The sequence below is a fragment of the Lampris incognitus genome, chromosome 1, assembly GCF_029633865.1.
Source record: "Lampris incognitus isolate fLamInc1 chromosome 1, fLamInc1.hap2, whole genome shotgun sequence".
Classification (NCBI taxonomy): Eukaryota; Metazoa; Chordata; class Actinopteri; order Lampriformes; family Lampridae; genus Lampris; species Lampris incognitus.
The window spans coordinates 19988171-20008793 of NC_079211.1; the positions used below are offsets into that span (position 1 = coordinate 19988171).

Consider the following 20623-nt stretch of genomic DNA (forward strand, 5'->3'; position numbering starts at 1 on the left):
GCGTAAGCGGTTTCGATAATGGATGAATGGATAAAATAAATTGCTGCCACCGCGACCCGACTCCGGAAAAGCGGCTGAAGATGAGATGAGATGGATAAAATAAAATTCAACGCGTTTATTATCCGAACGGGGAAAAAGTATTAAAATAATTCGGGACTTTTATTGTGAAGACTGAGAGCAAACCTTAACCGGATGTGGGGAAGCTTGTTACGCTATCGGCGTAAACATGGCAGCTGCATCAAGTCCAGCGGTCTCCGACCAGGCAGGCAAAGTACCACAGTCGGGAGTAATTCCATTTGACATTTCCCAGCCTCCAACTATCGAAGGGTTTATCCCTTTGCCGAAACTGACCGAAGAGACGTTCAAAGAAAAGTTCATTAGAAAAACGAAGGAGAACCCCTTTGTCCCTGTAGGTGAGTTGCATAACTAGCTGCAGGTGCTACCTATGGTCAATTGAATATTTGTCCATTCTAAGATTCAGTAGCCTTGTTTCTCTCGCCTAGCTATTAAATCTTACTCGATTTGACACTAACGTTAAAATGTCATTCGGTTAAATATAAGCGATTGTGCACCATCAAAATAACCTTTCTGCTCATAGTGGTACTCTGGAGAGCATGGCGTAGACCTGCAAAAGAACTACTGCCGGGGGCAACCGTGCCCTTGACTGAACCTTTGGTTTATGTGCAGACTGGCAACCTAATTTCAATATCTCAAAAATGTAAACATGTTCGTTTCGAATGATCGTTTTTAACTACGTCCCTCTGTAAACGTTCAGCTTAATATACCATGTTTGTAACGCCAGGCCTTGTCTTGCCAGTTGTCGACGCGAAACTGGGTAAAGCTGCATGGGCGACGTGAAGTAGGATTGCTTGAAAACGAAACAAAGCATTGACATGCCACTTTATCTTCCTCAGGTTGCTTGGGAACCGCAGGATTTTTGCTTTATGGTCTCCGCGCCTTCAAGCAAGGCAAAACCCGGCAGTCCCAACTGCTGATGCGAGGGCGTATATTTGCTCAAGGCTTCACTGTCGTTGCCATCATTGTAGGTGTCGTTACATCTGCACTGAAAAACAAGCAATGAAGATTCAGCTCTTCCAGACCTTGGTCAAGCTCCTTCATATGGTTGGGATGTTGCCGTATATATGAAAGGCCAACACCAACTTACAATGGTTTGCCTGAGGCTAGAACCATAAAACACCTTCCAAGCGCAAAGCAAGCCGGACAGTGACTGCAGTCCCAACATATGCTGAATTGATTTACAATGCAATGCAGATAATTTATAGGTTGCTGCTATTATTTGTACTTTCTGTTGCATATAAAGAAAACAATAACAGGAACTATTTCTAAGACATGATGGATCTATTCTGCGCTGTTGTCTTGTCACCCAGAAAGTAATACAACGTGATGTGAACTTGTCTGAGATAAAACTGCACATTCTGGAGTGAAGGTAGAGAACAATTTTAAATTTAACCTTTATTTTACAAGATAAATAGACTAAACATTTTTTTTTTACAGTAAAGGCATGGTTGAGTAGCTGCTATGCTAAGGAGGGTTAGGAACAAACAAGCTATTTAGTATAACCACAGCCTTGCACTTGTCTTTGAACACTTCCATTGGACAATTATGGGGTTAAATATGTTGTTTAGGTACTACACTGGTAACTATACAGGGAAGAGGTTAAGAACAGGCTGATTATACTCCATAGTTTATTCTGTTTCCAAGTTCACATTCACTTTTCTGGATTCATAATGTCCACTTAGGCAACATGTGAAACAAAATCTAGGCTTTACTATGAATTAGACCTTATTTGTTACTATTCAGAAACTTCAATATTACATTGGTGTACAAGCAATTGTTTTTCTGAGTTTCAATGGAGTACTCAATAGTGAGGGCCTAAATTCATAATTATTGTGGGAGTGGTGGACATTTTGATTGCAATACAATCCTTCACTTGATTTTTTTTCTTCAAACGGATGTCTCAGGCTAGGCACACACTAGCAGACTTAATTCTATCAGATTTTTAAAACGATTTTCAGTTTTGTCATAAATGCGTCCTTCGAAACCGAAACTAAAAAGGTATCAAAAATACATTACCCTTCTTATTCCTATTACTGACACCAAACTTCAGAGGAAGCTGCATCAGCCAACATTATACCAGTGAAACCAATGAAGTCTGATATCCTGGTTCTGCCTACAGTGCCGAAAAATGGAAACAATAACAAATACAACATTTGAGTAACAGCTCGTGTGTGCGTTTTAACTTTGACATTGTTTCTAATTTATCTGTTATCCTTATCACCTGTTTGGGTTAACCCAGATCTGTTAACTTGCATGGTTTAGAATAGCCACTCACAATAAAAGTTAATCTTGGTCCTGATCATGCCTCCAATTGGGTTGGATGGGCCAATCTGGGGGTAAATCATACTGACTGTCCTCAAGTGTGCCCAGCTTAATTAGAAAGGACATTAATCGGGACAAGAAATTAGGAAAAACTGGAGTAAGGGTAATAAATGAGATTTTTAAAAAAGCCACAAACTTCAAGCATTTCAAAATAAAAAATCCTAGCCGCCTTAATTCTAATTAAAGATATTGTACAACAAATTTGAATTTGTGACTATGGTTCTTCATTCACATCAGGCATAGATGGTTACAATCTGTTCCTAAATAGTGCATGGTAAACTTTCTAACTAAACTGAAATAAAGTTAGTGGTAAATGACCAAATATGCAAATAAACCAACTAACACAGAACACATCCAAAATATTGGCAATACATGCAGTAAATTGACCTAATAACCTTGTTAAATTCAAGGGGAAGGAAAAGGCTTCATTTACAGTAACAATATTTACTTCAATATAGTAGTGATAAATTGTGACTCGCTAAAGTATGTTAAAACAATTGAGCAGTCCATCTCTCTCAGAGAGTGAGGTATACTATATGAATATTTGTCATAATAGGCATTAAGAAAGATGGGAGAGGTTTTCAGGGGTTATAAACAAATCGTGAAAGGTTCATAAATTTATGGGAGAAGGCATACAAATTGTTTTGACACAAAAAGGGTTAAAAAAACAAACAAACCGAAAAGGCGATGTTTAAAGGACATTTGTCTGTGGTGCACCCTAGCGAACAAGTGGTGTCTGTTTGAGAGAAATCAGGACAGAACGCATCCGAGAAACATCCTTTGCCTGCTTGTTGGTTTTTGGGTTGAAGTCACAAAGGCGAGCCACTCTCTCCCACTCAGACCCTGGGCTGTCACCATCACACTCTGCCAGGAAAGCCTCCTCGGATGCTCTGCAGAAGAGGGGACCAACAGACAATGAGAATGAGCCCCATTGTGCGAACACATTTCCGGAGTATTCCCACACTAGCAAACCATGTCTAAACAAGGTATAATGTTCGACAACAAAGTCAATTAATATGACTTAACATCTTTATTTTAGACACATGATGCATTCATGCATTTCTTGACAATAATCATCACGACCGGATGGTTGACTGGAGGAAAGACTGCAGGAGCTGTTTTTGATTGACAGATACCATAACTTTTGAGCTCATGTTAACATTCAAAATATTCAAATGCAACAAGATTCAAACTAGATTTGGGCATGCATTAAAAAAACAAAACAGGAATGAGGCGCATACAACATTAAAAAGCACAAAATTCTAAACCTACACAAAGCCTATAACATCAGAGTTGGGCTGTTTGTAGAAAGCCTTGTCAGCAATCCTAGTGAACAGGCAAGGCCAAGAAAGCAGGAAAGAGAAGAAAACAGTTTTAGTGTCAAAACAACAAGCAGCAAGAGAAGTTATGGTCGGCTTAAAGAGGGATGATGTAAGCAATTGAGAGAAACATGGCTCTAATCAGATGGGAATAAAAACTGACAACACTCCAGAATATTGCTGCACATTGTAGCTGATTGACCAATTTAGGTGGACTGAAAATTTTCAACCAAAGACAGGATTCACTTGTGCTGTCAGGTCAAACACTTGAGTTTTGTAAAAGGAATCCAACTGATAGTGGATTCCTTTTAGCTTGTTTGGGTCTATTTCCTGTTTCCTTTTCCCAGATGTAGGGAACTAAAATGTTCTATTCTCTCATCAAGGGATTCTCTCTCAGTGCTTACAAAAACAGCAGCTGAAATTAGTCTAAATTCAAATTGTAGATGGAAAGTGATACCGTGCCAGACTTGGACAGAGTCTGTTGGAAAGTGTGAGAAAAGAAGGGGTTAGCCCAATGGAGAAAAGGAAAGACTGCAGATTGTCACAAAGTTTTACAGCATGAAAAATAACTTTACTATCATGGAGTTCCTTATATATTAGACAAGTGAGTCATATTTAGAACAGACCCCTCTCACCACTTCAAAATCTTTTTTAGCACGTTCTACATTTTTAAATATCAAGTACAACACACAAAAATGCTATCAAACTAAAATATCTAGCTGTAGGTTATAGGTATTAAGAAAAATAGAAAACTGAAAGCCTTAACATAAGCAACTTGAAAATGAGCCCTATGCATTTCTTATCCTTTTTAATTATCAAAATATATCCACCTGTCGCATATGTCACTCTAACAAAACATTTGATTCCTTGAGGCAGTGAGGAAAATGGGTACTGCTCCAAATTTCCACATTTCTCATTCAGCATTACATTTTCAAACAATCTGTGCATAAGAAAGTGCCACATTTTTTAAAACACTATATTGTATGAGTAAATTGTACATACAAGTCAAATTCACTGCATGTACACATACTTGGCCAATTTGACTATTATTAACATCATTATCATGATTATCAATGTTATAAATGTGATCTTATTAACAGTTAATTGTTTATCAAATATTACCACGGTGATTACAGCTCAGATAATGACATGATATGCGTAACCTTGGTCTCCTGCATGTTAAAAGAGGATTGATCAGGCACTAACTAACCTATTGTTGGCCTTGTTCTTTTCCATCTGCTCATTCTGGTGCACATGCCAGTCGTCCAGCTCCTTCCTGGCCTTGTCTTTCCACTCAGCCTCTGCGGCCTTGGATGCTGAATCTTATTGAAGAGGAAAAGCAGAAACAACCATGATTCAATATTTCTTACTGCTTACACACAGCCAGAAAAGGTTCAACAGACCACCCATCCATCTTTTTTATGCTCTCTCCATTTCAGCGTCACAGGAGATTGAACTTTCCCAGTAGGGAGACGCCCTGGTAAAGCTGACAATGGATTTGTTTAAGACAAAATAATAATTTAAAAAAAATTACGGATGCTGTTTACGATAGTAAACTGGCCAGTGGATGGAGTTTATCAGCTTACCAACGAAATATATATTTGCTCACCCAGCTCTTCCAGTCGTTTCTTCTGCTCCTCCCTCCATTTGCGTAGACTCTCTGGTTCTTGCCTAAGCTGATCCACCTGAGCAATTGCTGCATAGCTGTCTGTTGGGCCATTGGACTCCTTGGAAAATGATTTTATTTATCCACAACTTGTAGATAAAGCATATTCAGATAACTAAATCTAATGCGAGACAGCATAAGAGTCTGTTATGATGACAGCTATCTGAATATATTTTTAACGCCAACACACCCCTGTAAGTATGTGCCTACACATACACAACCGCAGACAAACAGACAAGGGAAATTCATTATTTTGTTAATCATCAATGCTGGATTATGTTAAGAAAAAGCTTGATTAACTCACCTGAAACATATCCCCGTTCATTGTGGCAGATTCCTCACCAAAATCGTCTATTAGGAAGACAAAATTACCTCTGAGTAAAGCCTCACTTGTGGTTAGAAGTTACCTTTCAGTTTTTTTTCTGCTTTTTCACTTTGACAGGGTGTATTCTTAAGACACTGCAGCAGAGAATGTAGGAGCACCTGTTTGGGCACTGATGCGATCTCGGCACACGACGGAAGAGTGCAGTTTCCATCTGTTAACACCTTGCAGACTTCCTTATTCGTATGAAGTGAATAACCTCTCACAGATGTGGTTCTGGTCCAACGCTTAGATAGCGAAAGACAGTGGCCAGAGTACACTGCCGGACATCTAGCTAGCTAACGTGCTAACGTCAGCGAGCTAACTACGCAAACGCTACTAGTGTGTACAGAGTTCATAAGCAAAACTACCTACTGATATTAGCGTCACCGTTGTGACTGTACTAGCAAAACCAACCGTTTACCAGCCCTGTAAACATCAGAGCTAGCCGACTGACCCTAGCGCCACACCGCTGAAATATCAGTGCATAAGGTCACTTGGTATAGTTCATATCATATCGAAGGCTAGCTCATCGGCGTGCTAGCTAACGTTAGCACAGCCAGAGACCTTACCGTAGCTCACAGCCTGCTGTAAAGACGGCTGTCCGCCGGTTTCCTCCAACGGTACAAATCCATCGCTGTCATTCTCTATCACGGCTATCTCCGTCTCTTGTTGGGCCAAAAACGCCGCTGCTGGATCCTCCTCGGCTGGGTGCACTCCGTTGTCAGCCATCTTTCACAAAAGTCAGATGTGTTCGTTTCTGAGTTGGTAGGGAGCGTCTGCTAGGTCGGGCTGGCTAGCTAGCTAGCCGAGTGAGAGTTACACCTAATGCTGAATGCCTAGCCCGAAGTGCTAGTTTATCAATGTCGATTTTGATTTAACTAACTCCAAAAATAATTGATTTTGTTTCTAACTGGACTTGGTTTAGCGAAGGGGTGAGGAATTCCCGTAAATACACCCCCGTACGGTCACAAGCTACGGCTCCGGTCCTCAGTGATGATTCATGACTTCTGCAATTTGTCCGATCGCCGTGAAAACATCGAGTCACTTGGCAAAGTGATGGGGCACTGTCGCCCTCTCGTCAGACTCTGTCTCCATCTGCTGGTTGATCACCGACATTACAGTCCGACTTCAGACAAAATCAATAGAATAACAAGTGATGTTAGGAAAGTAATATTATTGGTAGAAATTTATGTGAAACTTTTCAGAGTAGTTTTTTTTGGTAGAAAACAAAATTAGCGACGTTAATCACCACTTAAACAAATGCATGGTGTCAAACAAACGCAAAAAACGTGGTTGGCTAAAGGCGGTTGAAGGGATGAAAAAGGGTATTTATTTGATTTTTAACTTATTTTTATATATGACGTAAAATTTTACCTCTTGCCCTCGGACAACGGTTTAAAATTATCCGTTTGGCTAACACTGGCACATCTACAGAGCAATGCTAATAAATGTGCACTGACCCTGTAAAAAAACCCAAAAAACAAAAAAATATATATCGTGTAAAAATTTCTTACAATTATCGTGACAATGATATTTCTCATACCACCAGCAGTAAATAGATTAAATAAACACGGAATGATGTTCAACACCAATGGCAGATAATTTCAACACGAATAAAGTCCAAGGTATTATCAACGTAATATAGCAGGCTCCCGGGGCAATAAACTATAACTCTCACCTGAACCTTATAGATACGCAGCGCTTGTGTTTTGTTGATTATAATGGCTATCGTAGAATAAAAGAGCAAAATAACACACACACACACACACACACACACACACACACACACACACACACACACACACACACACACACACACACACACACACACACACACACACACAGAACAACTCGTGTTGTTCGGTATGAGAAGAGGGACTGACTTGTGCCCATGTGACTCGCTGACGTTTCAGTCGGCTCCTACTAAAGGGAATTAACAGGGAAGGTTCGCCGGTGCTCAACAAGGGATCCGCGGTGGCTTTTTGACGTCCGCTTTGAGGAAGTGTGAAGTGTTTAAACGCTGCTTATCGATCCAGTCGTTGTCCAGACAAAAGTAGACGGGCTAAGCGATGTCTGGCGAACACAGGGAGGGACAAGAGGTAAGACCTATTCCCTTTTGTCCCGCGGACCCGTCCTGACGTTTCTCCCGCATGTTTAAAAAACTTGGTCTGAAAAGTCAGGCTGTTTTCCGTAGCCCGGGAATAACCGCCGTGTAGCGGGATATACTGTGGACTTCACGCTTGGAGAAGCGTGTATAGTCGTAAGAATTCCCAAAGCGGCGGAGGCCTCTTGGGCTGTGCTTTTCAGACCGTTTCGGGAGTTTTTTTTTCCAGAGTTTGTGCAGTTTTGCTTGCGCCCCGTCTGGCTTGTTGTTCTTTCCCTTTGCGAAGCTTAGAAAGTTTGAGATTTGCACTTTTCCCAAACTGGGGTTTTAATCTCCCCTCAAGGCACCTTCACAGCGCAGCGTCGGATAATTGCCAGTTTTAATGCAAGTATTGTCAACGGACGTCTGCGGTCGTATCCAAGACCCGATTTTACGTGCCGTATTTTTTGGTTTTTGATCGTGTGCGTGTGTGTGTGTGCGCGCGCGCGCGCGTGTGTGTTACTAATAGCGTAGCCTAACGAACCATTATGAACAGTTCCCACTACCTGGCTCTCCATTCATTTGCCTTTTTAAATCGTGTGGTAATGGAGTAGTAATTTATTGCTTTCATTGGCCCTTGAGCTTTTCGATAGGAGTTATCTAGTACGAACAAAGAAACGGTGAATCATTGTGTATTTTGTGCAGTCAATTCCCCGAGGAAATCTACTGTAACACTGCTGAACCTGCTGATGCAGATTTGACTCTGTCATACGTTGCAACACATTATTAATGGACTACAGTTACACAAGTGCTATCAAACATGCTCCTAACAGCTAAGGAGGTCAAATTCTGTGTATGTGCAGAATGTACTTGGCAAATAAAGTGATCTACTTCACTTCAAATCTACAACTGAAAATAATAATTATAAGGATTTTGACCCCTTTTAAGTTTTTAACTAGATTATCTATATTAGAAGTTGACTGCAATAGAACATTTGAGATGCTGGACAGGTCTATGTCTTAAATCTAGATGACTGTTTTTGTAATGGGGGGGGGTGTCAATGAGATTTCACTGAAACTAAAGCCTGATTTCAGTTTGCACGTTTTATTGCGAGAGCCCTTTAAGAAGAGCTTGATGTCATCAGGTAATTGCTGGTTTGGTTGTACTGTGCTGGAGCATACATCATTCCCTCTGGAAGAAATGTGGGAATCCACGGGCTTCACCAAGTCTGGGCCTTACCCTGCTTCAGAAGTACACTTATTTTAAAAGTCCACTGGCTTTTATGTGCAAGCCCGATGCCAAACTAGCCTACATAGGCAGTTGATGTTCCCTCTCTCCCTCTTCCTCCTCCCCCCCCCCTTCTCTGTGACTCATGCGGGTGTTGGGCTGAAATAGTTTGGTGTAGTTTTACATTCCTTATATAGCCTCTGAGGACTGTGGAAAGGCAAGGGCTTGCCTATGTCACAAGGGGGGTGTGGGGGTGTAAGGTTTGCCAAGAGAGGGAGGGAGAGAGTTCACTCTCCTTAGCTGACCAGCTTTCTAGCGTTCGCCGGTTTAAGTTACTATCCAGCCCAGGGGACGAGGTAGGTTTGCATATCAGCATCGCAGGTACCTTTGCGTCATGAAGAGCAATAATACCCTGTAGCAAGGAGGGGGTGGGGAATGAGGGGTGCAGGTACAGCGGTCAGTGGTATGTATGCCTGTAATGCAGTAGACATAGCTCTAGCTCTCAAGTTGCCCTTGGTTCTTAAATTACATGGTCTTTTTTTTTTCATTCTGGATGCCAGTGTGAATAGATTGTGCATTATGAGGTTAGACTTTCCTGATATTGCTCTTAGTGTTACCAGTCATGAACAAATTATGCAGTTTTGACCTGTTCACAAATATGGAGACAGTTTGGGTCTTATGAATGTCTAATGTTGTGTTGTAATTTTCCTCCATGATTAAGCTATGGATCTAATGCATTATGCTGGAATGCCTGTTGTGAGCGTCACTTTAGCTCGATATCAATGGCCAATTAAAAAAAGGCAGAAAAAAAAGGTGTGCCCTGGGAAATGTCTTGCAGGCTATCCAACTGACTAACACTGTGTTTATCGTCTCTATTGTCTTTTAAGGCCATGAATGTATACTGTGTAACCCTGGCCGGCCCATCACCCTGGGGCTTTAGACTACAGGGTGGGAAGGACTTCAGCATGCCCCTCACTGTTTCAAGGGTAAGAAACTGCATACCTATATTGTCTGCCTGTTCATTTCTCTTCATCTGTATCCTTACATCTTTTTACCAGAGGTTAAAAAGGGTAACGTTATCTTCCATGTTTGCCATATGTTTCCATGCAAAACTCTTGGCCCATTTTCAAAACGTCCCCTTTTTTTCCATTAAATCAGCAATCACATGATGATCATACATGATCTGATTTACGCTGCCTTTTTGTTTTGATGGCATACAGTTCTCTCTGAAGCTTATGCAGAGATAGGCGATGTAGCTATGCACATGTCTCCCCCCCCATTTATGCATTGCCACACAACATTCCTCCGAGGTTCATCTGCACTCATCTAGTGAGCCTTACCGACTTCCTTTGCATTCACGGTGCTCTCCACCCCACAAGGACGAGTTGCGGTTTGTTTAGCTTTGCTGTGGAACACTGTGCGCTCCGTTTCAGGTCACTGCATCTTTGCTAAATGGATTTTCAAATACTCTATAAACTGCTGTCACTATAGAAGAGGGAAACGACCACTTTCCAAGCCTTATAAGTGCAGTGTTGCTTTGCTTGATGCTCACAGAGCCTCACACATGCGCACACCCACAGATACGCATACATAAAATCATTCAGACATTGCTGCCAGCAATTGCGCACACCGACCTGGCATTCTATTATGCACTCACTTTCCATTGGCAGTGTTTTATTACTACCTTCGAGGCTGGGATGACCTATAAATGGCGCGCAGATTTGCATTTCTTAATTTATCAGGTTGATTCAATATTTGCAGTTCCGTATGTCGGTAATGAGCGGAAGCGAAAAAGTAATTTGTTAGTCAGTCAGCGTTTAGCTGTGGTCTCACAGTTACGTCACATAGTCTTGGGTCTTGAAAACCTGATGAACGTGTTATTTTCCCATGGTAACCTCATTCTTGATCTAAGAGGCTGATTCTTTTATTTTTAGCCTCCAGAAGGTTGCATTATACATTGCTTTGCGTCGTAAGGCCTACAGAAATTGCATAGAAAGGATTCTGCTCTTCCGCTGTGCATGTGCCTGCGTGCATGCATGCATAGTTGTTTATGAAACCCTGTGGTAAGGGCAGTGGTTATCACCAGCCTGTCAGCACATGTGCTGTATCTCTCTGGCAGGCGTCATAGTCGGAAAACAGAATGTTCCCGTTGGATGCATGACAAGACATATTCTCTTCTACCGAAACACGACTGAACGGTTGGAAAAACAAAAATATGATGGATTTTTTTAAACAAAGAGGCGACCTCAGTTGGGATGCAAGAGTTGAGTGAAAGGAATGTCAGTATGGCCGATTGAGACCCATGACCAACATTAAGGATGAGTCAGTAGGGGCTTCTGGGTGGTGTGGCATCTATTCCACTGCCTACCAACACGGGGATCGCTGGTTCTAATCCCCATGTTACCTCCAGCTTTGTCGGTCGTCCCTACAGACATAGTTTGCAGTGTCTGCAGGTGGGAAGCCGGATGTGGGTATGTGTCCTGGTTGCTGCACTAGCACCTCCTCTGATCAGTTGGGGCGCCTGTTCGGGTGGGAGGGGGAACTGGGGGAAATAGCATGATCCTCCCACGCGTTACGTCCCCCTAGAGAAACTCTTCACTGTCAGGGGAAAAGAAGTGGCTGGCGACTCCACATGTATTGGAGGAGGCATGCGGTAGTCTGCAGCCCTCCCTGGATCAGCAGAGGGGGTGGAGCAGCGACCGGGATGGCTCGGAAGAGTGGGGTAATTGGGGAGAAAAAAAGGGGGGAAAATATCAAAAAAAGAAAAAAGGACGAGTCAATAGCGGTGGCTGAATCAAATCAATTTTGGTTTGCATGCTTGTGACCTTAAACTTTTTGAAATATCTTTACTAATCATCAGCGGGAATCCCAATTTCTTCACAATCCAGGGACATTAATCATCTTTATTATTCTGCTTTTTCTATACATGGCTCGCATTTTTAATTTTTCCCCCCACCACACTACTCCTACATTAATCTTTACCACCAACCTCTGCTGTCTTCTTGTGTTTATATTCATTTCTAGACTCGGGTCATTCTAAGTAGCCCGGGAGCACCAAGTCTGGAAAAACAACCGTGTCATGACTACGAGCTTAACGATTGGTTAGTGGCTAATATACCTAGCTCGTTTCAGCAGTCTCTCAGGCCTCCGGGGTGTCGGGGTTGTAAAGACGGGGCTCGGGTTGTACTTCAGTTTTTCTTCCTGCTCCTTGCCCAGGTCTTTGGTTCGACTCGACTCTCATAAACGACGGGCTAGTGAATCAAAGAGTCACACTGGATAGAAGCAGCCCAATGAGGGGATGTAAACCTCAAGGATTTACAGTATCCCATACAGATAGAAAGATAGAAAGTCATGCCAGAAGGCTTGGACTGACTGGTCCTACTGTGACTGAATTTACTAGGTGGTCCTGACTGACTTAAACCCCGCGAGATAAGCATCTCGGCTCCGACAGTTGAGAGATTACACAATAAAGAACATGCAGAATGACAGGAGAAAAGGCTCTGTTAAATGTTAAGAGGCGAAGAGATGGGGAGTGATATAGCACCTTGAAAGATCAATGTGACCTGAGGGCTTTTTTTTCTTTCTCTTTTGCTTTATATGTAAGGATGAGGTTGGATTTACGACAAAGGGCTCAAAGTTATTTTGTTCTATTTATGACTTTGGTTGGGTTATGGCTTATTCAGTAGTGTTCATGCTAAACTTTTAGATATGCTCATTTATCCTGTAGAGGTTGTGAGTGGGGATGATGTTTATCTGTTTTTTTATTTTTATTTTTTTTAGTCAGTCTGTGCTTCCTACTTTAACCGTGTGTGCAGGTCTAGCAGTCTATGAATACAATTTTCCTTCTTGCTCCCTCTCCATGGGCCTGAAAAGCTATGCTTTCTCGACATTCCTTGGATTTTTCACACATCCATTCTGTCGCTGCCAACAGACAACCCCATTGTCTCCTCTCTGTTCCCAATATGTCCTCCACATTCCATTTTCTGCACCAGGTGATGGCCTCCTCCATACTCAACAGAGTGCTTTCCTGTGAAATCACTAGAAGGGAAACTATGACATGAACCCACCCCCCTCATCCCCCCCACGATATCTTGGGGCATTTTAAATCCATGAATCAGTCATACTGATGGCCGTCTGGTTACCATTGACAAGCACATGCCTCACCTGTGAAGCGTCCATTAGGGGGGAATTACAGATGATGTCATGTTAATAAGCGAGTGGTAAAGTATGTGAGCATCTCTTCCACTGCCACAGCTGGATGTGTCATGGAGTCTTTCAGTTTTGCTGTGGGTGTGTCTTCCTCTTGTCTACCATATGTTGACTGCTCTTATGTTATCTTCTCTCTCTCTCTCTCTCTCTCTCTCTCTCTCTCTCTCTCTCACACACGCACACAGAAAAGAGGTTTTGTTACACACGTGAATTAATAATTCAGTTATAACCAATAAATTGCCTTCAAGGAGATATTCTTTCATGGCTAGTGAGATATGAATATATTTTTGTGTGGTCAGTGCTGCACTGTTTTTGATGCGAATTGGTGATAGGTGTTCTCAATGTAGTCATTACTGCTGGACTGCTTAGTAGCAGGTTTGGCTCTCCATTTCTCTGAGGGATATTTATGGCCTTGCATCAGCTGTGCCATTTGAATGATGTAAGGGTGGGTTGTCTGCCGGCCCCCAAATAGCCGTGGAAAGATAAAAGTGAGCCCTACAGAGTTGAATGGCTAGTATAGCTGCAGTTATTAGTTTTACCCAAGACCAAGCGTAGTCTAGCCTAGAGGGAGCTTGAGCCCAAGCTTGTAGATGGGGTCAGTCAAGGGAAGTGCTTGAGTGATGAATTTGAAACGTTGCAGAGTGAAAGGTTGGCTATTGCTTTGAAATTCTATAGCATACCAAAATATCTCTCTGAACAGCTCTGCTGCTCTCCTCTCTGGAAATGCCATGGAAAAGATTAAGCAAGTAGCAATTAGGCCAACACCTCGATTATGGATAGCTTCAGTCAGATAAATGATGTCGTGCCATAAAAGACTGTCCACAGATATGCTGTGAAATGATCTACAGTCATAGTTGCCCTGAATCATTTATGATGATGTATGATGCAGCTGTTGCCCCTTTGTTATGTGCTCCAGACAAATGGGCCTCTTTCAGAAGCAGTCCTCATCGCATCATTGATGCTACACCGAGCCAGCATGGAAGATCCCTGGTTGCTGTGTGGTATAGTGCAGGGTGGCTTCATACCAGAACATGTTTTCCACTGTCCTTCACGATATTGACAAACTGCTGGAGGGTGGGGGGGTTAGGGTTTCCTTCTGCCCCCCTCCAAACCAAAGGTCTGAGCACAGCAACTTTACTGCTGCCTTCTCAAGTGAGAGAGCAGCTGCGCTCTGAATCCGAGCCAGCAACGCAGGTGTTTATGTCTATCACTACTGCACACATTTACACGCGTACACACACAGATGACACCCACATACACAGGCCGATCTACCTTCAAAGTCGTTGACTTTATATGCAAGCATGCACACACACCTGGAAGGCCTCTACCTTTTCCCTTTCCCTGTCCTGTCTCACCTTACCTTCTGTTGCATCATCAGTATCCAGCAGTATTTTTTTTCCCAGGTCTTTTTATAAATTTATTTATTTATTTATTTATTTGCTGGCTTTATTGGCTCTAAGTGACTCTCTTTGTTGCTGTGTATGACCATACTAACCTTCTATTTCTACAAAGTAGTTTTCTGGCAGGGGACCAAGCTGTGCCGCTGCTAAAAATATGACACGTGTTTCTGGGCTGTAGCTGTTTTTCACCAGCCTAGGCCTTCAGAACACCTTGAAGTGCCTTCTCCACTGGAGAATGATCAGTGAGTGTGAATCAGAGGCAATTAAACTGCGATTAAACTGATGCTTTTTTAACAGGGCTGTAAGAGTAAATGTGGCTTGCATTCTTAAAAATGCAGACAACTATTTTTAGGTTTACCGTGTTTTTATACTCTATGAGGGGCTTAGATTTGAGGGAAGTAGGCTACAACAGAGCTTCTCGGCCGTCGTGGGGTGCTGAGTGGGCCTCTTGGCTCATATTGTCTACACTGTTTACCAGATATATCACCTTGTTGCTCACACTTGTGTTTGTGGTTTATGTGCCAGATCAAACCAGGCAGTGTGATTTAGCTTGACATATGGAACATGTCAGAAATGTATTGATTGATGTGGTGAGTCCAGTGAGCCTTTTGATGAGTTAACATTTGTTTGGATCCATGGCTATAGAGATAAATCCTGATAGTTTTTGCCCGAAATCCTGGCGCTCGCTCACTTATCTCATGTTGAACACTTTGTACTCCAGTTATCTGAGACTTTGACACAAGTTTTGAGTTTCTTTAAGCCCCGGGGACATGCTGACTAAGCCTTAACTAAACACTTTCTGGCATCTCCACTCTGTGGATATTAACTATTGAAAAGACTTGGTAGACAGTTAATATGGTATACCATATTAAAGTTTTATCTCTTCTATGGCTATGCCATGTCTTTCCTGTTTTTAATGAGACTATATGACTTGGCTGTAAATCAACATGCTGTCCATCTGCAGGGTATCTAAAGCAGATGATATCATTCTTATGTCAGTCAAACATGTTAATGACTTACCTGTCCGGAATGGTTTAGTACACGTCTTGTACCAGTAAATGATGCAAAGAGTCATCACATATGGTCCCCGTCTTTCATATGTTCATTTAAGTCTGGGTTAGGCTACATCTGGAGTGAATCATAGGCCTACAACTGGTGATGTCATTGTGAAAGATATAATTCCTGGTCCAGAGAGTGTTTGTTGGAATATCATGACTAACTTGTCCGACCCAGACATACTGGCTCTCCAAACCGATCATTTAAGATAAGATAAGATATATTTTATTAACCCCTGTGGGGAAATTCATCCTCTGCATTTAACCCATCCTATTTAATGTTTGCAACAGAGTCTGCTGCAAACACAAAGAACCATGGCAGTCATGTATTCGGCTATTCCTGTAGGTTCCTGTTAAAAGGCCCCAGACAGTGATGAGTACAAGACGATGTTTTGGGTTTTTTTTTCTTTTTCTTTTTAACATTCATAACATTATGTTGTAACTGTAAAAATTTGAACCGAAACATTCATCTCATCATCAGCCGCTTCTCCGGGGTCAGGTCACGGTGACGGCAAGCTAAGTAGGGCACTCCAGGCGTTCCCAGGCCAGATTGGACATGTAGTCCCTCCAGCGAGTTCTGGATCTACCCCAGGGTCTCCTCCCAGTTGGACGTGCCCAGAAAACCTCCAAAGGAAGGTGCCCAGGAGGCATCCTAATCAGATGCCCAAACCACCCCTTTTGACGCGAAGGAGCAGTGGCTGTACTCCAAGCTCCCTCCGGATGTCTGAGCTTCTCACACCATCTCTAAGACTGAGCCCAGACACCCTAAGGAGGAAACTCATTTCAGCCGCTTGTATCCGTGATCTCAGCCTTTCAGTCAAAACCCAAAGCTCATGACCATAGGTGAGGGTTTGACCGAAGATTGACTGGTAAATTGAGAGCTATGCCTTCCGGCTCAGCTCCCTCTTCACCACAATGGTCCGGTACAACATCAGCATTACTGCTGGTGCTGCACAAATCCGCCTGTCAATTTTCCACTCCATCCTATCCTCACTTGTGAACAAGACTCCGAAATACTTGAACTCCTTCACTTGAGGCAACAACTCATCCCCAACCCGGAGGGAGCAATCCACCATTTTCCAGTAGAGAATCATGGCCTCAGACTTGGAGGTGTTGACTCTCATCCCGGCTATTTCACACTCAGCTGCAAACCGCCCCAGTGCGCGCTGGAGGTCATGTTCTGATGAAGCCAACAAAACCACATCATCTGCGAAGAGCAGAGATGCAATTCTGAGGTTCTCAAAATGGACACACTCCTCACCTTGGCTGCGCCTTAAAATCCTAAACATTGAGAACATTCAGTATTTTGGCTTTCACTTTACATAATACTTGAAAATGCTGAGGCCCAAAGCTACTTTAAGAGATTTTTTATTTTGATTCTCATATTCCTCACCTCTTGATGATCTAAGGTGCACTTTCATGTTTGTGGTGGTGGGATTACTGTGTATTGCTCTATGGTGCCTGTTGGCAACACTTGCATTTATCTGCTAATAGCTGTATGTTGCTTTGGGGGGAAAAGCATCTGCCAAATGAGTGAATTTAATGCAAGCTCCTTGAAAATATTAAGAAGTCACCATACTTGATACACTAATTAAGCTGTTTAGTTAGACAAAATTATTCAAGGAAGAACGTTTACCATCTTTTATCCATATATGGTTTTTGTGTGTGTTCAGATTAGTGGACTGTCCTTGTTTTATTTTTGCATACTTGTTTTCTATTTTGTCATCCTCATGTTATTCAAGCTTCTCTCTTGTTTTCCGTTTTCCTTTTCCCCTTCTCTTCTCCCTCAGCTGACTCCCGGGGGCAAGGCAGCTCAGGCCGGTGTTGGGGTGGGAGACTGGGTTGTCTCCATCGGTGACGCCAATGCAGAAGACATGAGCCATGTGGAGGCACAGAACAAGATCAGAGCAGCGACAGACTCTCTCACCCTCAGCCTCAGCAAGTAAGCCAGTTGCCAATTTGTGCAAATCAATACAACACTATATGACTCCTTGCCCTACAGTGTGAGCAGGACTACTAACAGCAGGAACATGCATCATCAGTAGTTGCCTTTGTGCAAGATGAAATGGGACGATATCTTTTGCATCTTGTCCTAATATGGCAAAAGATAAATAGATTTTTTTTAAAAATATCAGCAGCACGACAGATGTTATCAGTTACCCCTACACTCAAATTGCGTTTTCCTCAGGAGTGCTGTAGTTTTACTAATGGTTAACAAACCTTTTGGCCAGCATTCTTCGAATAAATTTAAGTAATTTACCGTGTCTTTTACCATCCCAGAGCAGTGAGACCAGGGGTGATGTGTTCACACTAACCCAGCAGACATCACTGCCAACTCCTCTCTTGCTAAAACACTGGGCTTTGTACTTTTTTAAACAATGCATGCCATTATTTAGAATAGCCAAGGCACCCTCACATGATGCCTCAACTTTATAATGAAATTGGAGAAACTCTCCAGGAGATTGAAAACAAATGGAAGTCAGGGAAATCTAATTTTCCCCCCAAGTCGTTTTAATCAGTATTGGATAACTTTCCCCCAGTCAGTGCACAAACCTGCTCACATAGTTGCTGCCAGAAATTCCGACTGATAAAGTATCTCTCTTAAGTAAAGCCAAAGTGTTTCATCAAAAGCTTAATTAGAATAAAAGGGTTTTCCACCCTGCCTGCAAGGGAGAATGGAACTTTTATAGGATGCACAAGTTTATAGAAAATGAGAGGGTATTGGCTGTTGCATTAGGTAGAAAATGTGAGGCACTGATGATAGACTTTTGTGCTGTCATGCGGCTCATTTGATTTTGTAACGCTCAAATAAGCAGCGGGATTGACAGTTCAGCTGTAGCACATGGCTGCTATTACTTCCCCATCTTAATACCCATCAATAAGCTCCATGGTGGAGTTATAATAAATCTACTTGGCAAACACTTTGTCACAGATCTTTTTTTTTTTCTTTTGTTGACTATCCTGATAAACGCAATGGCAACAACAGAGCTTAATCCTGTGTCCAGAGATTTGGTGCATATTCCTTAGCTCATCCCATACCTTGCACAGCGGTCCACGTTTTCCATGACTGCAATAACGGATTGCTGACACGACATTTATTTATGTATTTCCTGCAGAAAAAAGCTACATAATAAGCAGTAACCTAAATACCCAAGGGGAAGGAATGTGTGCAATGCTGGCCAGAGTTGGTAAAGGACTTGTACATTCTCAGGATAGGCTAAGTGTCAGAGAGTGAGGCACGCAGCCAGGGAGAGAGGGGAGCGATGGAGACGGGGAAAATTAGTAGGGAGATTCAGAGACTCCATGGCATTGTGGTTTCTGAGAAAAGAAATGAGAAGTGTTGCATCATGTTCTCTGAGAGATGGACGGGGATGGCAGCTCGCTGGTTGTTTTGCGTGTGAACCAGACAAACTCCTCCCTGTCACCAGGCTCTGATGTCTGAATGGAATTTAGCCATTCATCTTCTGGGCCTGGCTGAGGATCAGGCAGTGATAAATAACACAATTGTTTTAGGTGTAGCCTGTTTTCATTTACAAATACAGTTGCTTTAGTGTAGCTATATGGGTCATGGACTCTTAGACAACAGTCAGTTTCTACAATATGCTTATATTGCAGGTGTTTTGTGCAAAAATGTATAAGTGAGGTATGCAAGTGCATTAGTGTTGGTGCTTCTCCCCAGTTGTTTAAAAGAAAAACAAAGTGCATTTCAATTGCATCTTATGCTTCACTTCAGTGAAAACTGAACTTGAAACTTGATGGCTTTTGTTAAATAGGTCCACTGTTTATCTAGTTAGTGATCCAGAGCCCTTGCTTCCACTCCTTAGGGGTGTTTGTGTGTGTGTGTGTGTGTGTGTGTGTGTGTGTGTGTGTGTGTGTGTGTGTGTGTGTGTGTGTGTTTCTTCATGCAAATTAAAAAAAAAAAATCCCATAATCAACTTTCATCACAATTGCATTGCAATTGTTCATGTATAAGTAAATCGTAGCTATTTCCTCCCAGGTTTGGTTTTAGATGTAAAACGGAAATCGCTGCAACACCTCAAGTCTGACAGTGTGCCTTAACCCCCTTGTGCAATTCTGATATATAAATACACCCCCTCTACTTTAGATTTTTGTAATTGGGGAAATGGAGGAGAGAAAATGTCAAAGGTCATCGATGAGACTTGAATATCTTGAGAGCTGACATCCATAAATCGCAGTCGAGTCAAAGTGTGCCCAATCAAATTCCCTTTTGAGTTCTAATTAAGTTTTTTTTAAACACATTATTCCAAAAGTCCATTTATTTTGTCAGTTGATTTTTATATATATATATATTTTTTTCTTTTAATCATCCAAGGGAGAGGCGTAATTGGCTTGACAAGTCTTCACAAGGCAGCATGTTTACTTAACAATAGACGGGTCTCAGTGGTTTCCCTCCCTTTTTATTTCTCTTCTCCTGGAGGAGACCAGCTGCTGTAAACAAGTCCACATTCCTCTTCTTGTTTGCCCATGACACTCTTCACATGAAGCCTCGTCCTCCTCACTTCATCCAGCCCTCCCCTATTGTGGTGGTGGAAGACAAGTTCTCAATTTGTGTTTTTGAAGAAACACTCGTGCCCAAACAAGAGGAAAAGCTGTTGTCTATTTCCTCCTCGTCTAGAAAGCCGTTCATCACTTCTTTTGTTTTGAGAGAGAACGGCCCCATAAGCGGCAGGAGCTGGTTTATTGTTTGCTTTAGCGCCTGGTTTCATTCGGTTCTGATTTTCACTTATTTATGTGAGAGCTTCAGACTTTCGTAGACTTTCACAGGAAAATGAAATTGCAGGGGGAAAAAAAAGGAAAAGTATCGGCTTACAATGAAGGGAAGAGCTCCACCCTTTGTCTTTTAATGTGGAAGGAGACGGAGAGGCTCATGTTTCGATGT

The 20623-nt window shown here is 42.3% G+C and overlaps 3 protein-coding genes across 5 annotated transcripts in view; 2 read left to right on the plus strand and 1 right to left on the minus strand.

Annotated features, from left to right (window-relative positions):
• The first annotated feature begins 222 nt into the window (after positions 1-222).
• higd2a (HIG1 hypoxia inducible domain family, member 2A) lies at positions 223-1085 on the plus strand. Its single transcript, XM_056295199.1, has 2 exons — positions 223-413; positions 915-1085. Exons 1-2 carry the CDS (start codon positions 227-229, stop codon positions 1079-1081), a joined length of 354 nt encoding a protein of 117 aa, XP_056151174.1. The 5' UTR covers positions 223-226; the 3' UTR covers positions 1082-1085.
• A 335-nt stretch (positions 1086-1420) lies between these two features.
• On the minus strand, positions 1421-6762 carry cltb (clathrin, light chain B). 2 transcript variants are annotated; one of them, XM_056295089.1, is made up of 6 exons: positions 6319-6762; positions 5690-5736; positions 5329-5446; positions 4930-5041; positions 4177-4197; positions 3119-3290 (listed from the first exon to the last, which is right to left on the minus strand). In XM_056295089.1, the coding sequence occupies exons 1-6, from the start codon at positions 6476-6478 to the stop codon at positions 3119-3121; spliced, it is 630 nt and encodes a 209-aa protein (XP_056151064.1). In that variant the 5' UTR covers positions 6479-6762. The 2 variants fall into 2 exon arrangements, with proteins under 2 accessions (XP_056151134.1, XP_056151064.1); XM_056295159.1 differs by lacking the exon at positions 4177-4197 and having other exon boundaries at positions 1421-3290.
• Positions 6763-7683: 921 nt separating this feature from the next.
• The window catches only part of pdlim7 (PDZ and LIM domain 7), a 33411-nt gene continuing 20471 nt past the window's right edge, over positions 7684-20623 (plus strand). Inside the window, exons 1-3 of one of the 2 annotated variants that reach the window (XM_056295203.1) lie at positions 7684-7848; positions 9947-10045; positions 17514-17665. In XM_056295203.1, the coding sequence (XP_056151178.1) occupies positions 7819-7848; positions 9947-10045; positions 17514-17665 (281 nt within the window). In that variant the 5' untranslated portion in view covers positions 7684-7818. Of the gene's footprint in view, positions 7849-9325; positions 9416-9946; positions 10046-17513; positions 17666-20623 lie in introns of those variants that run through there. The other variant, XM_056295204.1, reaches the window with a different exon arrangement.

What these genes read in the sequence shown, in the direction of transcription:
- higd2a (XM_056295199.1), top strand. Translation starts at nt 227, where the DNA reads ATGGCAGCTGCATCAAGTCCAGCGGTCTCCGACCAGGCAGGCAAAGTA. An exon ending in GAACCCCTTTGTCCCTGTAG is followed by an intron (nt 414 to 914) that starts GTGAGTTGCATA and finishes TATCTTCCTCAG; the next exon opens with GTTGCTTGGGAACCGCAGGA.
- cltb (XM_056295089.1), bottom strand. Translation starts at nt 6,478, where the DNA reads ATGGCTGACAACGGAGTGCACCCAGCCGAGGAGGATCCAGCAGCGGCG. An exon ending in AAGAACAAGGCCAACAATAG is followed by an intron (nt 4,198 to 4,929) that starts GTTAGTTAGTGC and finishes ACTTTCCAACAG; the next exon opens with ACTCTGTCCAAGTCTGGCAC. An exon ending in CTCTGTCCAAGTCTGGCACG is followed by an intron (nt 3,291 to 4,176) that starts GTATCACTTTCC and finishes CCTCTTCTGCAG; the next exon opens with AGCATCCGAGGAGGCTTTCC.